Source organism: Trachypithecus francoisi, unplaced genomic scaffold (assembly GCF_009764315.1).
Source record: "Trachypithecus francoisi isolate TF-2019V2 unplaced genomic scaffold, Tfra_2.0 Contig00090, whole genome shotgun sequence".
NCBI classification, from domain to species: Eukaryota; Metazoa; Chordata; class Mammalia; order Primates; family Cercopithecidae; genus Trachypithecus; species Trachypithecus francoisi.
Window position 1 is genome coordinate 672,501 of NW_022680471.1, and position 20,369 is coordinate 692,869.

Genomic DNA, 20,369 nt, shown 5'->3' on the forward strand with positions numbered 1-20,369 from the left:
AATATTGAACTCTACTAAATCATCTGGTCTACGGAAATCAGAGTGTTTCACACAATGTAATTATGAAAATGTCTTCAGAGCATATAGTCTCACAAAACAAAAAGCAGCTTCAAAGAGAAGTACAATACATAAAAGAATAAAGAGCAAAAAAAAAAATCAAAAATTAGGTTCTTAACTTCTTTAGGGAGAGGAAGTACACCTGCTTCCCTTAACCTTATAGAACCAAGAAGCAATGATTAATCCTCCTCCTCCTCCTCCTCCTCATCCTCATCCTCCTCGTCATCCTCCTCTTCCTCCTCTTGTTCCTTCTCCTCCTCCTCCTCCTCCTCATCCTCCTGCCCTCTCTCCCTCTCTCCCCTTCTTCATTTAATTCACCCTTTGTGGTGCATAGTTCCATGAATTTTGACAAGTATTTCAAGTCCTGTATCTACCACCACAGTGCCAGACAGAGGAATTCCAGCATCCTCAAAAATCCCCTGGTGTTGACTCACTGTCTCTTTTTAGAATGTCATGTAACTTGGACATTCAGTGTGTAGAATAATGAATGGAATCATGCAATATGCTGCCTGGCAGGTCTTACTTGTTTCGCTTAGCAAAATGCGCTTGGGATTCATCCAAGTTGTGCTGTATGTCAATAGTTTATTGCTTTTAATTGCTCAGTAGTAGTCCATTGTATGGATATACCACAGGTTGTTTACCCATTCAATGACTGAAGGATGTTTTGTCTCCTGTTTTGATGACTATGGACAAAGCTTCTGTAAACGTTATTTGTGTACAGTTTTTGGCAGCCTTGAACTCCTGGGCTCAAGTGATACTCCTGCCTTAGCCTCCCGAGTAGCTGGGACGATATGCACATGCCATCTGCCCAGGTAATTTTAAAGTTTTTGTATGGATAGAGTCTCGCTATGTTGCCCAGGCTGGTCTTGAACTCCTGACCTCAAGCAATCCTCCCAATTCAGCCTCTCAAAATGCTGGGATTACAGCTGTGATCCACCTCTCTGGCCCCATTTTGTTCTTTTAATGCTTGTGGGATATGTGCCTCTTCTTCCCTTCCTGATACTGACAATTTGTGTCTTTGTTATCTTTTCCCAGTAAGTTTAACTAGATGTTTATTAAATTTATCTTTTCAAAGAGCAAGCTTTGGTTTCATTGATTATCACATTGTTTTATTATTTTTCACTTAATCAATTTCTGCATTTGTCTTTACTGTTTCATACTTTATGCCTCCTTCAGGATTAACTCAGTCCTTTTTTCATTTAAAAACTTTAACCTCTTTATGTCATTTTATGTGAAGTGTACTTCTTGCAAGAAGCATAGTTGAAATTTGCCTTTTTATCTAATCTGACAGTCTCTTTTCCATGCCTCCTTCTCTCTCTTCGTGAGAACCCCAGTTACATGTATTGAGGTTACTGGATGTTTCCTACAACTCACTAGTGCTTTGTTTTTTTGTCTCTGTGTTTCCTTTTAGATCGTTTCTATTGCTATGTCTTCATATTCACTTGATTTTTCTTCTGCAGTGTTTATTCTGCTGTTAATCTCATCCAGTGTAATTTTCACCTCAGGTATTGTTTCCCTCTCCAGATGTTCTATTTGTGTCTTCTTTAAAAAGATCCTCCTTGTCTTTCCTTAGTATGCCTACCTTTTCTCTAACTTCTTGAATGTATGGAATATAGTTTTGATTCTTTAATGTCCGTGCTTACTAAGTCTATGATCTGTGACATTTCTGAGTTGGTTTCAACTGATCTGATCCTTAATAGGTGCCACATTTTCCTGCCTCTTTGCATGCCTGGTGGTTTTTGAATGGATGCCCAGCATTGTGAATTTTATGTTATTGGATGCTGGATATTTTGATTCCTACGAATGCTCTTGAGCTGTGTTCTAGGGTGCAGTTAAGTTACTGGAAAGCTCATTATCTTGCAGCTTGCCTATAAGCTGGGTTAGGCAGGACTGGACCAGTGGTGACTCTAGGGCTAGTTATGCTTCCACTTCTGAGTCATCTACCCAATGCCTTGAAAACTACGAGGCTTTTCCACCCCAGCAGGTGGGAGTAGGCACTATTTCTGGCTCTGTTTGGTCTCTGAGGGTTATGGCACCTAGTTTGATCAGTTCTGCCCAGTCTTAGTCTCACACACATTTGCTGGTCATTACTAAGCTGAAGATTTGAGGGGACCTCTGTGGATGCTGGCAGCTGTCTTGGTGCAGCCCTTTCCCCGCTGGCACCCTGTCCTAGGAACATGAACTGCCTTGGTCTTCCTTGCCTCCCAGATCCATCTCTGAAACCCAGGTTCCCCTGTCTGCACTGTCTCCTGGAAACTCTCTAAGCAGGGTGTTGGGAGGGATGGTCATGAGACTTCTGTGTTTGCCTCCTGCTCTCAGGGGTGCCTGTGCTGTGCTGCCTCAAGTCCAATATCCCAAACCACTGTTGCATGATTTTGATAATTGTTTCAGTTGGCCTGGGTGGGAAAGTCCATCCAGTCCTTCTTACTCCATCCTGGTGTGTTACTGAAACATGCGGGGTTCAGTCTGGGTCCTGCTGTTCACACACAAAAAGCCAGTCACTGAGACGATCAGTTGCCCAGGAAGAAGGCTTTAGTCAGGTGCTGCAGCAGAGGAGATGCGAGTTCAGTCTCAAATCCATCTTCCTGACTAAAACCAGGGGTTTATGTAGCAGGGAGGAAATGTAACAGTGTGTAAAACAAAGGCCTCTCAAAAAAGTATCAACGAGCTTTTTTGCTCATTCAATCAGTCAGTCACCAGATCACCACATCCTGACAGTGAGGCATGGGACCCCTCGCTCATCATCATTGCCCCCTTGCCCAGATAAAGCAAAGGTTTTGTTTGTTTTTATTTTTGTGTTTTGTTTTTCTGAGACAGAGTCTCACTCTGTTGCCCAGGCTGGAGTGCAGTGGCAGGATCCGTGCTCACTGGAACCTCCGCCTCCCAGGTTCAAGCAGTTTTCCTGCCTCAGCCTCACAAGTAGCTGGGATTACAGGTGCACACCACCACACCCAGCTAATTTTGTATTTTTAGTAGAGACGGGGTTTCACCATGTTAGCCAGGCTGGTCTCGAACTCCTGACCTCAGGTGATTTGCCTGGTTTGGCCTCCCAAAGTGCTGGGATTACAGATGAAGCCAAGTTTTGAGCTTTAAGACCAGAAGGATCAATTTCTATGTTTATCAAAACAAAACAAAACAAAAGCAAAAACAAACAAAAAAACTACCTATGGGGCTATTAGGTCTTTTTCCACTGGAAGTGGACTTTCTGTTCTGCCCAACTTTGTTTCCACTCCAGGCTCCTTACCCTCAGGTTGGGAGACAGAGGGACCCTTCCATGGAAGGCAGCCCTGGTGACTCAGGCTCAAGAGTTCACAGTGGCCGAGTCCAGCCCTGTCAGGCTTCTCCCTGCGGCCACTGGTGTTCCATGGCTGATGGAGAGGAGGGACCTGCCCAGCTGCAGGGGCTGCTTGCACTCTGGCCCCCTTTCCAGGCGGTGCTGGGCTTCTCCCATCCTCAGGCTGCTGCTCCTGGCAGTGCTCCCCTGGGCGTCCTCCTGCACAGACCTCAGCAACACTGGCTTCTGGGCCTGGTTCCTACCCACTCGCATTTTGGGCCCTTGGACGATATCTTGCCATGAAGTTCTGTCCTAAATGGAGCCCATGGGTTTTTCTTTTTCTATCTGGTAATTCTGTTTCTATTTGGGATTTAGGGAGATTTAGAAACGATGCCTCAGGGAGCACCATGTCTCTGGGATCCACCTCTCCCCCTCCGAACATTCCTTCTTGATTCTAGTAAATGAAAATTCATAGCAAAAAGGAAATAGAAAGACTTGGTTTAAAAATAAAAGGTTTCTACTTAAACCCCACAGCAAACACCGTGTGCAGTGGTGAACCTTTGACACTTTCTCATGAAAGTCAGGAACAATCAAGAAGTCTTTGAATTTTATTCAGCATCTTCCTGGGTGTTCAAAGTAATGTTGCTACAGGAAAAACAGTAGAAATGGGAGTTTTACAGATTGGAAATGAGAAGTTAAATTCTCCTGATTTTCAAATGATAAGCTCATCTACACAGAAAAAGCCAAGAAAATCAATGACAAACTGTAAGAACTCATGAGAGAACTTGCAAAGGAAAGGAGCTAAACCTATGGTTTGATATGAAGACTATATATATATGAATAATTTATATAGATATATATGTAAGATTTATATACTAAGACAACATAATAGAAAACTGTCCCCCATTCACACTAGTGAAACCTCCCTATGAAATACCTAGGAATTAACCCAAAGAGGAATATTTTAGACCTATAGAAGAAAATGATAGAATTCTAAATGGACCTATTGTACTATGTAACTGCAAGGCAAGACAATATGAACAGTTACAGTTTCCTCCTACATGTTTAAAAGCTCAGTGCAATCCCAATAAAAATTATAGCAGTTTAAAAAATACTTGAAAAGCTTTCTAAAATGAATCGCAAACAAGCTAGAATCAACGTTTTTAGAAAATAAGATAGTGGCACTTTCCTTATGAGCTGTTAGGATATATTATGAAGCTGAATAACATGGGTAAAACATCTGGAATGGATGCAAAGGATAGATCAAGAGATTCACAGAACAAAATACAAAATACAGATTTCAGAAGCAGACTCTACAAACATTTTTATCAGGGGAAAGAGATGTTTCAAATGGGAGTTGGAGAGAACAAACTAACTTTACAAAAGGACAGTTGGCTATTGGTGGAAGAGAAAGATGAATACGTCATACCTCACACAAGTCATATCAGCAATTGGGGCAAGAAGTTGAATCTAGGCAATAACAATGAAACCAGTATCAGCAAATATAGGCCATTTCCAGTCTCAGGGAGTGTGCTGTACATAAGCAATGACGGGTTTGGAAATATTTGGAGTGCATGTGATGGACAGAGGATCCCCAGCCCTAAATCCATAAGGAAAACACACAGCATGATGGAAAATGGGCTAGGAATGGGAACAGGAAACAGTGTGGGCGGCCGTGCACTTAGGCCATAGTGGGTTCCCAGTAGCCGTCAGTGCAGAGGGCAGGGAGCTGAGAGCACAGCAGGCCGAGCCAGGCTCACACAGGGTCCCCCAGTCACTGAGGGCACTGGGCAGCAATCACATGCCCCCCCACCCGGGTTCCACCTCACTTTCCGTGGCGTTTCTGCCCCAGCTGTGACTACAGCCATGGCAGCACCACATCCATCAGGCTGTGGTCGGCCTGGCTGTGGGGCGACTGCAGCATCCCGGGCGGGCATTCTCATCAGGGTTTTGGTCTCTGCAGCTGGCCTGGAGGAGCTTGTCTCAGTCTGAGGACAGACTGCTCTGCTCAGAGCCCCATGTGCTGCCTGATCTTACCACTGTCCGCACTGACGGCCTTTCCCACAGGACACCACAGGCAGCTCATGCCCCCTGCGTGGACCAAGCCTTAGAGAGATGGGAGTGTCGCTGACTGTGTGCCCACACCGGTGTCATCTGTGGGACCCAGGCTCCTCATCCCTACACCTCCATGGAACCTGCTGCCCCCAGAGAAGAACCTGGGCAGTGCCCAGGTTTCAGGGAATCCTGTGCATCCGTCCACCCACCCCATGATGCTTTTGTCCCCATCGAGCCCCTTGTTTCCTGTGCAGGTGCAGCAGCCCCTCACTCTCCCCTCGCATTGCTGCTAAATGGGCAGAACCCTCGGGGGATGGCACAGAGAGAGTGACCAGACCTGGAGGCTGCAGTGCCTGGATGCCAGACCAGCTTCCCGGCAGGTGACCCTGCAGGGTGAGCTCTCCCAGGTGGGACAGTGGGTGGGACGGTCCTGGGACCTGGAGAGCCCCACAGCCCAGGGCACGGCAGTGAATGACCAGGCTCAGGAAGACCCGGGCATGGGGGCTGAGCCGGGACTGAGCCTTCCTGGGAGTGGCCGTGAGTCCCACCTGGTGACCTCCCTGGAGGAGTCAGGCCACTGTCCCCTGTCACTTCTAGGTTAAGTCACTCACTCCTAGAAACAGTGGCTGGAGGAGACCAAGGCTGGAGGAGACCAAGGTCAGCTCAAAACCGTGTGTCCCCCCTAGGAGCACAATAGGAAAAGAGAATCAGGTGACCAAGGGGAGTTTATTTGGGAGCAGGAAGAGGTGCTGACATGTTCAAGTCAAGGCCAAGTGACCCGAGGCAGAAAAGCTGGGTGGGAGGACAGGGGACCCAGCAGGCAGGTGGGCACCTGCTGGGAGGCAAGAGGTGGGGAGCTGCGAGGATGGGGGCTCCTGGGAGCAAGGAGGGGGAGGTCACCTCGGCACAGGGGAGACACAGAGACCCATCCTAGGTGGGGGCAGCCACCTAACCAGGTCAGGAATTGAGCCCAGCTGGCCCAGCGGGGTGTGCACATCAGCAGCTAGACTCCTGGCCTGAGAAGAGGGCTCAGCAGGCCGGGCGGGAGCACGTGGGGCAGCAGAGGAGGGACACGCAGGAAGCCGGGCGGCAGCAGCTGGTCTGGCAGGAGGAGGTGGGGGCACAGCAGGAGGGGACGGGCACGCAGCAGGTGGACCTGCACACGGGGCGGCAGAGGAGGGACACGGAGGAGGAGGGTCTGCAGCAGGAGGTGGTACAGCAAGCCGGCTGGCAGCTAGATTGCTGGCAGCACAGAGAGGAAGCCCTAGAGCAGACAGGCACACAGCAGAGGGACTTGCAGCAGACGGGCTTGCAGCAGACAGGCACACAGCAGGCCTGCTGGCAGGGCAAGGAGGTGCAGCAAGCTGGCTGGCAGCTAGACTGTTGGCAGCATGAAGAGGAAGACTCAGAGCAGGTAGGCACACAGCACACAGGCTTGCAGCACACAGGCTTGCAGCAGACGGGCACGCAGCAGGCATACTGGCAGGGGGAGGAGATGCAGCAAGCTGGCTGGCAGCTAGACTGCTGGCAGCCTGAAGAAGCCCCACTGTAGACGGGCACACAGCACACAGGCTTGCAGCAGACAGTCTTGCAGCAGACGGGCACACAGCACGCCTGCTGGCACAGGGAGGAGGTGCAGCAAGCCAGCTGGCAGCTAGACTGCTGGCAGCATGAGGACGTGCAGGAGCTGGTGCAGCCTGATTGGCAGGGGCTGGGCTCACAGGCCGCCTGGCAGCAGGGGCTGGACACACAGCTCACTGGGGTGCAGACCAGGGTCAGGCAGGGGGGCGGGGCGCAGCAGCTGGGGGCACAGCAGGGGGGCTCGCAGCAGCTCTCTGGGCAGTCGTCCACCTGCCAGGAGTCAGAGTAAGTGCTGGAGCAGACGGACATGGTGGACGCGGCCATGCTGGGGTGGGGGGCGGTGAGCTGGGGGAGGTGTGAGGGACTGAGTGTGGGAGTGAGTGTGGGAGTGTGTGAGCTTCGTGGGGCTCTCCGGCTTTTATACCCCTCCTGGCCTTGTTGTTCCAGGGCCCACAGCCCCCCCTTCCTGGTTGCTGAGAGGCAGCGTGTGTCATGATGAGGGATGTTTGTTTGCCTGTGATGTGGCCCAGCTCATAAATCTCCTGTCATGTCTGGGCTGTAGCCTGTCCCATGTGGATCCTTGGGGGCAGGAGTGGAGGTGGCCTGGTCTGCACCCCTCTAGTGCTGCCCAGGTTGTAAGAAGGGGGCTGTAGAGGCAGGGGTGGCCCTTCACCCTTAGACAAAGTGTGGCATGCCAAGGCAAGAGCTGTCCCATTCATGATTATGGGGCGTCTCCTCCCTATCGCAGGTCCTCACTGAAGAGGCAGAAGCAGCCAGTAGAAGCACAGGATCACTGGAGCAGCCGGCAAGAAGGTGCAGCAGGGGCCAGTGAGTCCCGCAGTGGTGGCCCTGCACATTCCTTCCCCCATCCCCATCACTGGAGGAGCTAGAGCCCAAAACAGGGAGAAGAGGAGCAAGGAAGAGAGGCCATGCCCCTCCCCACGGCCTTCCCCGAGGCCCCCTCAGACGTGCGTGTGGGAACGCTGGGGATAAGAATGAGTTTCGGACAGGAAAGAAAAGTTTTGGACTGGCCCATGGATTTGGTTCTGCTCTTAAAGGCCATAGCTTTATGATGTGCTTCAATCATAGATAACTCAAGCCCCATGATCAATATTTCTTATTTATGTACTTAGTTTTTGTACAGATGGGCTCTCAAGTGATCCTCCTGCCTTGGCCAAAGTGCTGGGGTTGCAGGCGTGAGCCCTGTGCCTGGCCATCATCAGTGTTTCTGCACCACGTGTCTTCCCCATTCCCGCTCATTGTCCTTGCTGTCCTCAGCTTCTGTTCTTCAGACGTAAGCTGCACGTGGGCAGGAAGTGTGTTTGTCTTATTCACCACTTAGTCCTCAAAGACCTAAAATAGTGCCTAACCCAAGGAAGAGCCTTTATAAAAATGGGCTTAGGTAATACCTTTTTAGAGAAATTATTGAAGAATAATTCTGAGCTCTGAAAATGATTCCACTGTGCCACCTTTTTCTTATGCTGTATAAAATGCTCTGTCAAGTTCTCCTTTCATGTGTGGGGAAGTGGCTTACATCAGACTGGCATCTAGCTGAGAAAAATGAGGAAATCTGGTTTACAAACAAAATCTCTGTTCGTAGGGGCCGGGAGGTCTCAAGACAGCTGAGACTTGAGTGAGTGAATCCCCATTAGAGAGAAAGTGCACAGAAGTGGCTCCAATATTCCTTGTGGATTTTCTTATTGAGGCATTTACCAATTCACAGACCACAGCCAAAAGGCCAAGAGGCTGATCAGCTGAGCAGAGCTTTTAGTAGTCTCATGGAATTAGAAGAAAACACAGAGTTCAGGACCTGACAAGGTAGAGGGAGTCTAGTTAAAAAAAAAACAAAACCCTAGGCTTTCAGTTGGAAATCCTGAATATAAGTGCAGGGCTACACCTAGGAGGAAGGAAAAACCAGAAGGAAGAATGAAGCCTATCTTTAAATCAGCTCGTATTGAACTCATATGATCTGCCTGTAGCCTAACTGCCTCCCAGAAACAAAAGTGATCTCTTCTGGAGACAGCAGCATCAACAGAAGCTCAAATAATCTTATAAATTTTCATAAAGTCCTTCATTCAGTCAAAAAATTACTAGGGATACTAGAAGACAAGACCAACTGACCAAAAGACCAAGAGGAGAAAACAAATAAGAGAAACAGATGTGCAGGAGATCTACATATTAGAATTATGAAACTGGAATTTAAAGTAATGCTGGTTAACTTTGCTCAAGAAAAAAGAGAACAAATGTAAAATTTCATTGTCAAACTGGATTTATTAAATGGAATCAAACAGAAATTCTGGAAACGAAGAACACAGTAGCTGAAATTAAGAACTAAATAGCTTAGCTTTACAACCTATAGACAAAACCAAAGAGAAGATTAGTAAAGGAAGGGCGATGAGGAAATTTCAAGCCTGAATACAGAGATGGGAAAGAAAAGAGGGAAATAAAGAAAGTGGAGCAATAAATATGCCTATCTTTTTTGAAAATCTATGGGAAAAATGATTGAATCCTATAAGGAGAGGAGTAAAATAGGGGTAGTAAAATATTTGAAGATATAATGGACAAGAACTTAAACTGATGAAATACGTAGATGCAAAAAACATTTAAGAATCTTTAGGCCATGTGTGATGGCTCACACCTGTAATACCAGCACTTTGGGAGGCCAAGGTGGGCAAATTGCTTGAGCTCAGGAGTTGAAGACCAGCCAGGACAACATAGCAAAACCCAATCTTGGCTGGGTGTGGTGACTCACACCTGTAATCCCAGCACTTTGGGAGGCAGAGGCGGGTGGATCACAAGGTCAGGAGACCGAGACCATCCTGGCTAACATGGTGAAACACCGTCTCTACTAAAAATACAAAAAAAAATAGCTGGGCGTGGTGGCAGGTGCCTGTAGTCCCAGCAACTTGGAAGGCTGAGGAGGAGAATGGTGTGAATGTGGGAGGCAGAGCATGCAGTGAGCCAAGATCGCACCACTGCACTCCAGCCTGGGCGACAGAGCAACACTCTGTCTCAAAAAAAAAAAAAAAAAAAACTCTACAAAAAATAAAAAAATTGGCCCAGCTTGGAGGTACATCTGTAGTCCCAGCTACTCAAGAGGCTAAGGAGGAGGATCACTTGAGCCTGGGAGGTAGAGGCTGCAGTGAGCCAAGATGGCACCACTGCACTCTAACCTGGGCAACAGAAGGAGATCTGTTGAAAAAGAAAAAAAAAAAAAAAAAGAAAGAAAAGAAAAGAAAAAACAAAAAGAAAAAAGGAACCTCCCAAACCAAGAATCTTTAGCAAGTGAATACAAAGCAAACTACACCTGGGTACACTGGGGCTGAAATCCAAAGACTGAGAAAAATTTAAAAACAGCCAGAGGAAAACAAGACGTATTACCTTCAAAGAAGCAACAATAACATTCACAGATGACTTCTCAGTAGAAATGATGGAAGGTAGAGGACAATGGAATAATATATTTACTGTCTGAAAGAAAAGAAGCACAAAGCTAGAATTCTATACCTGGGAAGAAGATTCCCCCAAATGAGAACAGAATAAAGACGTCCTCTGGACACTGAAAGGATATGTCACCAGCAGGATCTGCACTACAGAAAATACTAATGAGAGCATTAGGCAGAACAAAAACAACCACAGATAAAAGCAAGAAGTTGATAAGGAAATGAAATGTAGCAAAAGAAGAACACATGGGGAAAATCTGAATGTTCACTGTATAAACTGTCTTATAAGTTGTAAAATATTTATAGAAATAAAATACATGGCAAGAACATAAAATTCAGGGGGGCTACATGGAGTTACAGTGGCTTAAGCACACTGCACCATCTGAAAAATAATATAAGGTCAAATTTACATTACACTGTAAAAAGTCATGGATTTATGTTATAATCTCCACTATAATAATAGAGGAATATACAGCTCACTAGGAAGTAGATGCAGGTACTCGGTTGAATGACGCCTCCCTAAAAGTCATCTCCACCCAGAACTGTACAATATGACCTTATATGGAAATAAGGTATTTGCAGATGTAATTAGTTAAGTCGTATGGGATCATAGTGAACCTTAAATCCAATGTCTAGTGTCTTTACCAGAGAAAGGAGAAGCAAGTCCAGACATACGCACAAAGGGAAGAAGATGGTATGACAACAGAGGTGAAGATCGGAGTGAAGATAGAGGCCAAGGGACACCAAGGTTTGCTGGGTGCCGCCAGAAGCTAGAAGGGGCAAGGACAGAGTCTCCCTTGGAGCTCAGAGAAAGATGGTCCTGCCCAACTGAGGAACGCTGTGTGCTTCGTTTCGGGTGCCTGGTCCTCAGAACTGTGAGAGAATAATTTTCCATTGTTTTCAGTCACTCCTTTGGTGTCATTAGCTATGGTAGCACTAGGAACCAATACAATGAAGGAATAAAACAAAACTTAAAACACTCAATCCAAAAGTAGTAAAGCAAGTAGATAAAAGGGAGTAGATTCCTTGCATAAGCAAAAACCAAAGTGAGATGGGAGGTTTAAGCTCAAACGTATCAGCAAAGCCCCACATTCTTGCCAGTCCTGCACAGCAGATGTGCTGTTACTTTAGTCAACACAGCTGTATAGAGAGAGTCACTGGGGTTTAAGTTCGCATTGTCCTGATGATTCATTATATGGAGCATGTTTTTATGTGTTTATTTGCCATCCATATCTGTTCTTTAGTGAAGGGTCTATTTAAGTCATATATTATACGGCAAAATACTAAACACCATGGGAATCCATAGACGTGATATTATGGCAATAGTAATAATAATAAGACCCAAAAAATCAGTGCCTGTTCGGAGCTAGGGTGGGGATGTGGAATGACTACAAAGGGGCAAGAGGGAAATTTATGTGATGATGAGCGGCATCTATGTATTGATGGTGTTGGTGGAGATACAACTGTCTATTTGTCAAGACACAGAATCCAACAAAAGGAAAAATCCCAACTATATCGTATTGATTAAATGAATCTAAGATTAAAAGCCATTCTATAAAGCAAACTATGGACCCAAAGACTTTCACCACAGAATGCTGACAAATAATTGGGAGAGAAATAATGCTAGGCTTAAATTTCTCAGCTTGTTTTATTAGGGCCATCATGATTTTCCAGACCTTAGGAAGTGGGACCTGAAGTATTGACTTCTAGTGAGAGCAACTGAGGAATGCTGTGTGCTGCCCAGGGGGCCACATGGATGTTACCTGGGGACATGATGGCCTGGCTGGGGAGGGGCCAGCCACAGGCCAGGAGAATGGCCAGGAAAGGAGGCTAATGAGGAAGCCACTGTCATGCAGAAGCTGGAGCAGACTGATCAGCAGGGGCTGGGCCCACAGGACATTATGCACTGATGAACGTGAATCCATCAGGAAGATATACCAATTGTAAATATATAGATATCTAATATCAGATCACCAAAGTATGTGAAACAAAAATGGACAGACATGAAGAAAGAAATGGACAGTTCTGGTTCTACAATAAGAGTTAGAGACATCAGTGAGTCATTCTCTGTAATTAAAAAAAAATGGAATTAAATTGACATTCAGTAAAGACATAGAGGACTTGAAGAACCCCCTAAACAGGTCTAACATAGATGCAGAAGCACCCAACCCAACAACAGCAGACAACACACTTTTCTCAAGTTCACGTGGAGCAGTTGCCAAGTTAGACTGTACCTTAGGCCACAAAACTAGTCTTAATAATTTAAAATGATCAAACTCATACAAACTATCTTCTCTGATTATAATGGAAAGAAACTAGAAAATAACAGAAGAAAAACTGGAATTCACAAATATGTGAATTCACTCCCAAAGTGCTGGGATTTCAGGCATGAGTCACCACACCTGGCCCCTCTTTCATTTTTGAAGGATAATTTTGTCAGATGCTGTATATTAAATTACGCACTGTCAAACAACCAATGAGTCAAAGGAAAAACTCAAAGAGAAGGTAGAAAATACTTAGAGATGAATAAAAAAGAAAACACAGCAAACCAAAACGTATGCCATGCAGTGAAAGCAGTAGATAGAGGGAAATTGATAACTGAATGCTTACATTTTTAAAAAATAGAAAGATCCAAATCATTAATCTAACTTGATACCTTAAGGAACCAGAAAAAGAAGAGCAAACTGAATCCAAATTTAGCAGAAGGTAGAAAATAAAGACTAGAACACAGAAAAAATGGAATAGAAAGTAAAAAATCAATAGAATCAATAAACCCCAAAGTTGGTTGAGAAGAGTAACGGATTTGACAAATCTTTATCTGTCTAGATCTTTATCTAGACAAATCTTTATCTAGATTAAAAGATGACAGATTCAAATAATTAAAATTATAAATGAAAATGGAAATATCACTACTGACCTTACATTAATAAAAAGGATTATAAGGAATACTATGAAAATTTGTACACCAACAAATTAGATAACCAATATGTAATGGAAAAATTCTTATAAACACACAAACCACCAACATGGCTACCTTTCCTTCATATGGCTCCAGGTTACTGTCTAGTGCCCTTGTATCTCAGCCTGAATTAGCATTTCTTATAAGGCAAGTCTATTGGCAATTAGCTCTTTCAGGTTTTATTTACCTTGAAATGGACCACTTTCTCTTTCTTTCTTTCTTTCTTTTTTTTGAGATGGAGTCTCGCTCTGTCACCCAGGCTGGAGTGCAGTGGTGAGATCTCCGCTCACTGTAAGCTCTGCCTCCTGGGTTCCCACCATTATCCTGCCTCAGCCTCCGAAGTAGCTGGGACTACAGGCTCCCACCACCATGCCTGGGTAATTTTTTGTATTTTTAGTAGAGACAGGGTTTCACTATATTAGTTTTAGCCAGGATGGCCTTGATCTCCTGACCTCGTGATCCACCTGCCTCGGCCTCCCAAAGTGCTGGGATTTCAGGCATGAGTCACCACACCTGGCCCCTCTTTCATTTTTGAAGGATAATTTTGTCAGATGCTGATGTCTTTTTGGTTGTTGGTTTCCCCCGCCCCTGTACCCCAAGCCAGCACGTGAAATATGTCTTCCCAATGCCTCTGGCCTCCATGGTTTCTGATGAGAAATCCGCTGTTAGTCTTCTGTGCAGCTGCTTTCTAGATTCTGTTTTGGCTTTTGAGAATTTGATTACACTGTGTTTTTGTGTGATTCTCTTTGAGTTTATTCTACTTGGGGTTCACTGAGTGGCTTGACTGTGTAGATTGATGTGTTTTCTCAATTTGGGAAGTTTTGGCCATTATTTCTTCAATTATTTTGTCTGCTCCCCCTGTCTCCCCTCCATCTGGAAATCCAGTTAAGTGTGTTGGTATGCTTGATAGTGTCCCACAGGTCTTCTAAGATTTATTCATTTTTCTCCATTCTCACATCTACTCCCCTTTGTCTCATCTACTCCTCAGACTAGAGTATGTTAATTCATCTGTCTTTATGTTCACTGTTAAAATCTGCTATTGAAACCTATCATGAATTATTTATTTCAGTTGTTGTACTTTTCAATTCCAGAATTTGTTTGGTTTCTTTTTAAAGTTCCTATGCCTTTATTGATATTGTCTATTTGGTGAGGCATCATTCTCCTGGTTTATCTTAATTCTTTGTCTGTGATTTTATTTAGTTTTTTGAACAGTTTAAGAGATTGAAAGACTTTATTTAGTGAGTCCAATTCTGGTCTTCCTCAGGAAGATTTTCTATTAATTGTTTTCCCCCCACGAGTAGCTCATATTTCTTCCTGCTCTGTCTGGTGAAAACTGGACAGTGACTATTACAATGGGATATTTCTGGGTATCAGGTTCTCCCCCTCTGTGCAATTTGCTGTTGCTGATTGTTGTGGATTGTGGTTGTTTTTGCTTGTTTATGTCACCTTAAAAAAATAGTTTCTTCGTCATGTGTGCTCACTGTTCTGTTAGCTTAGTGCTGAGACAGTAATTTGACAGAGAGTTCCTTAAACCCCTGGAATCAAAAAAATGTTTTTCTCCAGGGCTTGTAGCTGGGCTCCGTACGTTGGTCCACACCCTCAGCACTCAGCTGGGGAGTTTGCGACTCTGCCTTCCCCTTCACTTCCTGCTTGCACCTTCACACTTCCTGCTTGCACCTTCACTTCCTGCTTGCACCTTCACTTCCTGCTTACTCAGAGCCTGAAGTTTAGCCAGAGGTGAGCACTGAGAGCTTCTCAGGTCTTTTCTGAGGCTGTGCCCCGTCATGGGCATGTGTGGGGGCCTTCTGGACTCCCAAGAAAAAGTGGGATCTCCCAACTCCCTTATTCCTCAAAGCATGCCATCTCCCAGCTTTTCCTCCCACGCTTTTCACGTGTGCCCAGTGTTTTCTGGCTGGTATCTTTGGCTCCAGGTGGCAGTGACTGTTTAATGAACAAAACAGTGAATGTTTTGTTCATTGCAAGGCAGTGACAAAGCCTTGGTGTAGCTGCTCTCTGCCTTGAGTCTGAGTTGGTGAAATAAGGCAAGCCCTGTGTGTTAGTCCTTCAGGGAGCCACCAGACAGGTGGAAACGGACAACCTCACTGCCTTGCAAACAAGGTCCCCTCTGCTTCCCTGGCAGCAGCACCCCACACCAGGAACTCCGGCTGCTGTCTTCCTGACTGTCACCCAGCTGGGGATGGGGGATGGGGCAAGGGGAAGTTAAAATCCACAAGGTTCTCCTATTTAGTTCGGTTGCTTTTTCTTGGTTATATGTTCCCTTGCCTGCTGCAAACCTTCACATATTTTCCAGAGTTCAGATAAAATTGAACTCCAACCCCCTCTGCTGGGGTGGGTGGGTGGACGGCAGGTGGGGACGAGAAGGTCTTGGGGAAGCGATGGTGGAGGAAGTCTAGGACAGTGTGGGACCACGTCCAAACCAGAGGGTGGGAGAACACGCGAACACATGTGCAGATGGAGCCAGACACAGTTTCAAACAGGATGAACAAATCCGAGAGTAGACTCCTAGAAATACAACTGCAGAGCCAGAGGACGCTGGCCAGGGTCAGCGCGTTTGTTTGTTTGGGTTTTGCCACTTTCTGATGTTCCCTGGAGGGACAGGCCCTCACAGTTCCCCGCTGCGCCATTTCCTCTGACATCGGTATTCGCGGGCACAATTAGGGACATCTTTGGAGGGCATTTCTCAGTATCTCTGTGAATTCGAAATCCATGAACACTCGGTCTAGCAATGCCACTTCTAGGAATTTAGGCAAAGATGTACCTGAGTGTGGAAAGGTATCTGGTAGAAACACCCACAGAGGTGTTAGAAATAGAACCAGAGTTGTAAGGAAAACTAGCACTTGGACAAAGGATTTTTTAGCAAAGCAAAATTATCTTTGCACAGACAGGTGCCTCTTGTATGGCCGGTTACCACAACAGCACACAGAACAAAGGAGAGTGAAAGTTTTTATTTTTGACGCACATCCTGCCCCTGTGCCCTTTTTTAACTGGCTGGGGTCAGATCGTACAATCTAAGCTGAACCCGATTGGCTAAACGTTTAGGGGAAGGGGTTGTCTGCAGTGAGCTAGAGTCAGTCTTTTCTCAAATAAGGAAAGGAATGTGAGCTGGTGCTGATACGGCCACTGGTGCTGTGGCATGCCTGGGCATGCAGGAAAAGCAGAAAGAAAGAAGAAGGAGGAAACAGGGAGGGGTACTGGAAATTAAACAATAAAAGATTGATCAGGCTGTTTGAAGAGAAACCTTGCCATGTCTCACAAGAGGCGTCGTTTGTAATAATTAACAACTGGAGAGATGTTCAGGGCCATCCACCTGGCGTTGCAGACATCAAGTGTGGCGTGTCCACACTTTGGAACGCTGCACTCCTTGCTGAAGAAACCCATGAGAAAATATTTTTGTTAATCAACCTGGCAAAAAAAGAATAATGTGTGCCCCGGCATTGTGATCGTATAGCTGTTAAGAAGTAAAGCCTCAGGGCCTCTTGCGGGCAACGTGGTGACCGTCACCTCGCCAGCGTCCCTTGCCTGCAGTTGCATTTCTAGGAGTCTGTTCTCAGATTGGCTCCATCCTGTTTGAAACCACATCTGGCTACATCTGGACCTGTGTGTCTGTGTGTTTCTCTCGCCCTCTGGTCTGCATATGTCCTCACGCTGTCCCGGACTTCCTCTGCCACTGGGGCCTTCCTGTTCCCACCGGCCCTCCGCCCACCCAGCCCAGCACAGGGAGCTCTGGAGGGCGCGTCTCTGTTCTCTGCTCTGCATCCCAGCTATAAGCCTGGCGCAGGAACAGAGGGCGTCCCTGAGCGTCTGTGAGTGTGCGCAGGAGGCCAGGATGCCCAAGCTGTCCCTGAGTGGAACTCCCTGAGCACAGGGACAGCTGGAGCCCAAGTCTGCCCCCATGTCCCACCTCCCAGGACAACTGGAGCCTGCCAGCCCCTGGGACAGCCCCAACCCTTGCCGTGGGAAGGAGCTGCTTCTACCCACGGTGAGTGGGGCGTTGGCCCGAGACATGTGGTGTCCGTGGGACTCAGTGAGCAAAGCTTTTGGGCCCCACAGGACCTGGGAGGGGAGCCGGACAGCAGAACATGCCACAAGGTGGACAAGAGCTTCCAGGTGTCACACAAGAGTCCCCCACGGTCCACCAGCTGGAGATGTAAAGAGATCCACGGGGCCCAGCTCCCCAGAGCCAGGCCAAGCCCCACTCTGCCCCATCCCGCCCTGGGTGCAGAGAGTCAGCACAGAGTCAATTGGGGCTGCAGAGGCTTTATTGGTGCTCAGAGGCAGAGGGTGACACTCCTGGGTGCAAGACCCGGGTCAGGAGGGCCCGTACCCGACCAGCAGAGGATCGTGGTCTGCAGCCAGGAGGCCCCATGAGGAGAAGCCAGGGCTCGCCCACCCTGGGGGAGGTCTGGGAGGAGCCAGTGACCATCTCAGACCCCACCCCTGGGCTGGACGGCTGTGGATGGGGCTGCTCCTTCTCTGTGGTTGGGCTGTGTTGGGGCTGGGTGGTGTGGGAGGTCCAAAGACTGGCAGGGAGGTGGGGCCTGAGCCCGGCTGGCCCTGGGGAACATGGCCATCAGCAGCTGGACTTCTGGCCTGAGGAGAGACTGCAGCAGGCCGGGCGGGAGCATGTGGGGCGGCAGAGGAGGGACACGCAGGAGGCCGGGCGGCAGCAGCTGGGCTGGCAGGAGGAGGTGGGGGCACAGCAGGAGGGGACCGGCACCCAGCAGGCGGGCCTACACACAGGGCGGCAGAGGAGGGACACGGAGGAGGAGGGTCTGCAGCAGGAGGAGGTGCAGCAAGCTGGCTGGCAGCTAGACTGCTGGCAGCACAGAGAGGAAGACTCAGAGCAGGTAGGCACACAGCAGGCGGGCCTGCACACAGGGCGGCAGAGGAGAGACACGGAGGAGGAGGGTCTGCAGCAGGAGGAGGTGCAGCAAGCTGGCTGGCAGCTAGACTGCTGGCAGCACAGAGAGGAAGCCCCAGAGCAGATGGGCATGCAGAAGACGGGCTTGCAGCAGACAGGCACACAGCAGGTCTGCTGGCACGGAGAGGAGGTGCAGCAAGCCGGCTGGCAGCTAGACTGCTGGCAGCATGAAGAGGAATCCCCAGAACAGGTGGGCACACAGCAGACGGACTTGCAGCACACAGGCTTGCAGCAGATGGGCACATAGCAGGCCTGCTGGCAGGGGGAGGAGGTGCAGCAAGCCGGCTGGCAGCTCGACTGCTGGCAGCACGAGGACGTGCAGGAGCTGGTGCAGCCTGATTGGCAGGGGCTGGGCTCACAGGCCGCCTGGCAGCAGGGGCTGGACACACAGCTCACTGGGGTGCAGACCAGGGTCAGGCAGGGAGCCGGGGTGCAGCAGCTGGGGGCACAGCAGGGGGGCTCGCAGCAGCTCTCTGGACAGTCGTCCACCTGCCAGGAGTCGTTGCAGGTGCTGGAGCAGATGGACATGGTGGACACGGCCATGCTGGGGTGGGGAGGAGGTGAGCTGGGGGAGGTGTGAGCGAGTGAGTGAGTGTGTGAGTGTGTGAGTGAGTGTGTGTCTGAGCCTGTCGGCTGCTGGGGCTTTTATATGCCCAGGGCCTGTTTTTCCTAGCAGGAGACTCAGCAACGCCCTCCCCTTCCGTGTTGGTGTTTGGAGCCGGAAGGACCCTCATTATTTCTGCTTCCCTTGCCATGACTTGTCCTCACTCTGCTCCTAACACTCGGCTGGTCCTGGACCAGGCTGGTGCCCCTGGCTGAGCCTGTCCCCAGGAACACCAGGATGGAGGGTGCGGCCTCTCTGGGGCTGACCTGGTCACTTCCACCTGGCAGGTCCCATGACTGTGCCTGGCGTGGGGCCCGGGGGATGCTCAGCCTCTGTCTGCAGGGACCTCACGGGGTGGGCTGGTGTGGCTGCAATTGGGAGAGCCAGGACAGAGGTGCCTGTGTTGGGAAAAGGCGCTTGAGGACAGTGCTTCCTGGCAGGCTCTGGGATCCTCTGAGATCCTGATGTCTGCCAAGGGCAGGAGGGCAGGGAGGACCTCCCCTCCCCTGAGAAGGAAACGGAACATTCTGGCAAGGCCTCTGCAGTCAGCTCATTAGGAGGCCAAGGCTTGGGGACTGGCCTTTGGGTCTGGACCACTGTCCCCTGTAGCCCTGGTCAGGTGTCCTAAGAGGGGCAGGTGCAGATTAGGCCCTGGAGGTGGGGAGGGGCCTCTGCCTTGGGGAGGTGGATGTGGAATGAGGGTCACGTGGACAGTAAAGGACACTTGGGGTGGGCAAAGCCAGCCTGTGCTTGGGAGGTCATCGGGCGGGACGGGCCCTGACCCTGGGGCAGGGACCGTCACAGGCAAGCTCCTCTCTCTCAGGGCCTGAGCCCCGCACAGCCTGAAGCTGGTTCTCACCAGGAACCACCAACATCTCCCAATGTCCTTCCAGCCTCTTTCAGCTGGGGATGAGGCTATGGCAGCCTGGGATGGGCTTTCATGGTGGCCCAGAAAGGCTCACTGGTAGCTCTCCTGTCATAGCGTAGCAGGAGGTGAGCAGGCCCCGGTCACCAGAACCTTTCTCTGTGGTCCTGCAGGGCCAGTCGAGCAGCCAGCCAGAAATAGAAATGAGGTGTGTTATTCACGGGTGACACACGTGTCCACCTAAAGATCTGAGTCACTGCCATTGTGACTGTCACTGGCCATGTGCACTGGCTGGATGTGGGATAAACTCACAGCCCCCACAGCCCCTCCCTGCACACCTGCCTTGCCATTGTGATGGAAATTCCATCTGAACCCGGGGCCTCCAGCACGTGCCAGTCACTCCGCCCTCCATGGTTGTTGTCAAACAAGCCCCTCCGACCTCTCAGGGGTGACATCTGTGAAGACTCAGCTCCTGACAAGAGCCTTTCGTCTGAAGGCGCAGGGCAGTCGGCGCTGGGAGGCAGGGCAAGAGCCGGAGGGAAGCTGAGGCAGCTGCGTTCCCTAATGGAGTATGAAGGGGGGGGTCCCACAG

General features: G+C 48.8%; 3 protein-coding genes and 1 long non-coding RNA gene across 4 annotated transcripts in view; 1 reads left to right on the top strand and 3 right to left on the bottom strand.

Moving 5' to 3' along the window:
• Positions 1-1,129, top strand: part of LOC117095979 — a 13,535-nt gene extending 12,406 nt beyond the window's left edge. The window contains exon 3 of the long non-coding RNA XR_004442296.1: positions 1-1,129. This exon is cut by the window's left edge and continues 557 nt beyond it. This is a non-coding gene — a long non-coding RNA (uncharacterized LOC117095979).
• The window catches only part of TSPEAR (thrombospondin type laminin G domain and EAR repeats), an 82,640-nt gene that overhangs the window by 43,742 nt on the left and 18,529 nt on the right, over positions 1-20,369 (bottom strand). The window lies entirely within an intron of this gene.
• On the bottom strand, positions 6,094-7,355 carry LOC117095342 (keratin-associated protein 10-1-like). The gene has a single exon (XM_033232121.1). It carries the CDS (start codon positions 7,289-7,291, stop codon positions 6,416-6,418), a length of 876 nt encoding a protein of 291 aa, XP_033088012.1. The 5' UTR covers positions 7,292-7,355; the 3' UTR covers positions 6,094-6,415.
• Positions 17,784-18,943, bottom strand: LOC117095188 (keratin-associated protein 10-1-like). The gene has a single exon (XM_033231968.1). It carries the CDS (start codon positions 18,849-18,851, stop codon positions 17,958-17,960), a length of 894 nt encoding a protein of 297 aa, XP_033087859.1. The 5' UTR covers positions 18,852-18,943; the 3' UTR covers positions 17,784-17,957.

Excerpts from the sequence above, each read along its gene's own strand:
- LOC117095342 (XM_033232121.1), bottom strand. The coding sequence starts at position 7,291 with ATGGCCGCGTCCACCATGTCCGTCTGCTCCAGCACTTACTCTGACTCC.
- LOC117095188 (XM_033231968.1), bottom strand. The coding sequence starts at position 18,851 with ATGGCCGTGTCCACCATGTCCATCTGCTCCAGCACCTGCAACGACTCC.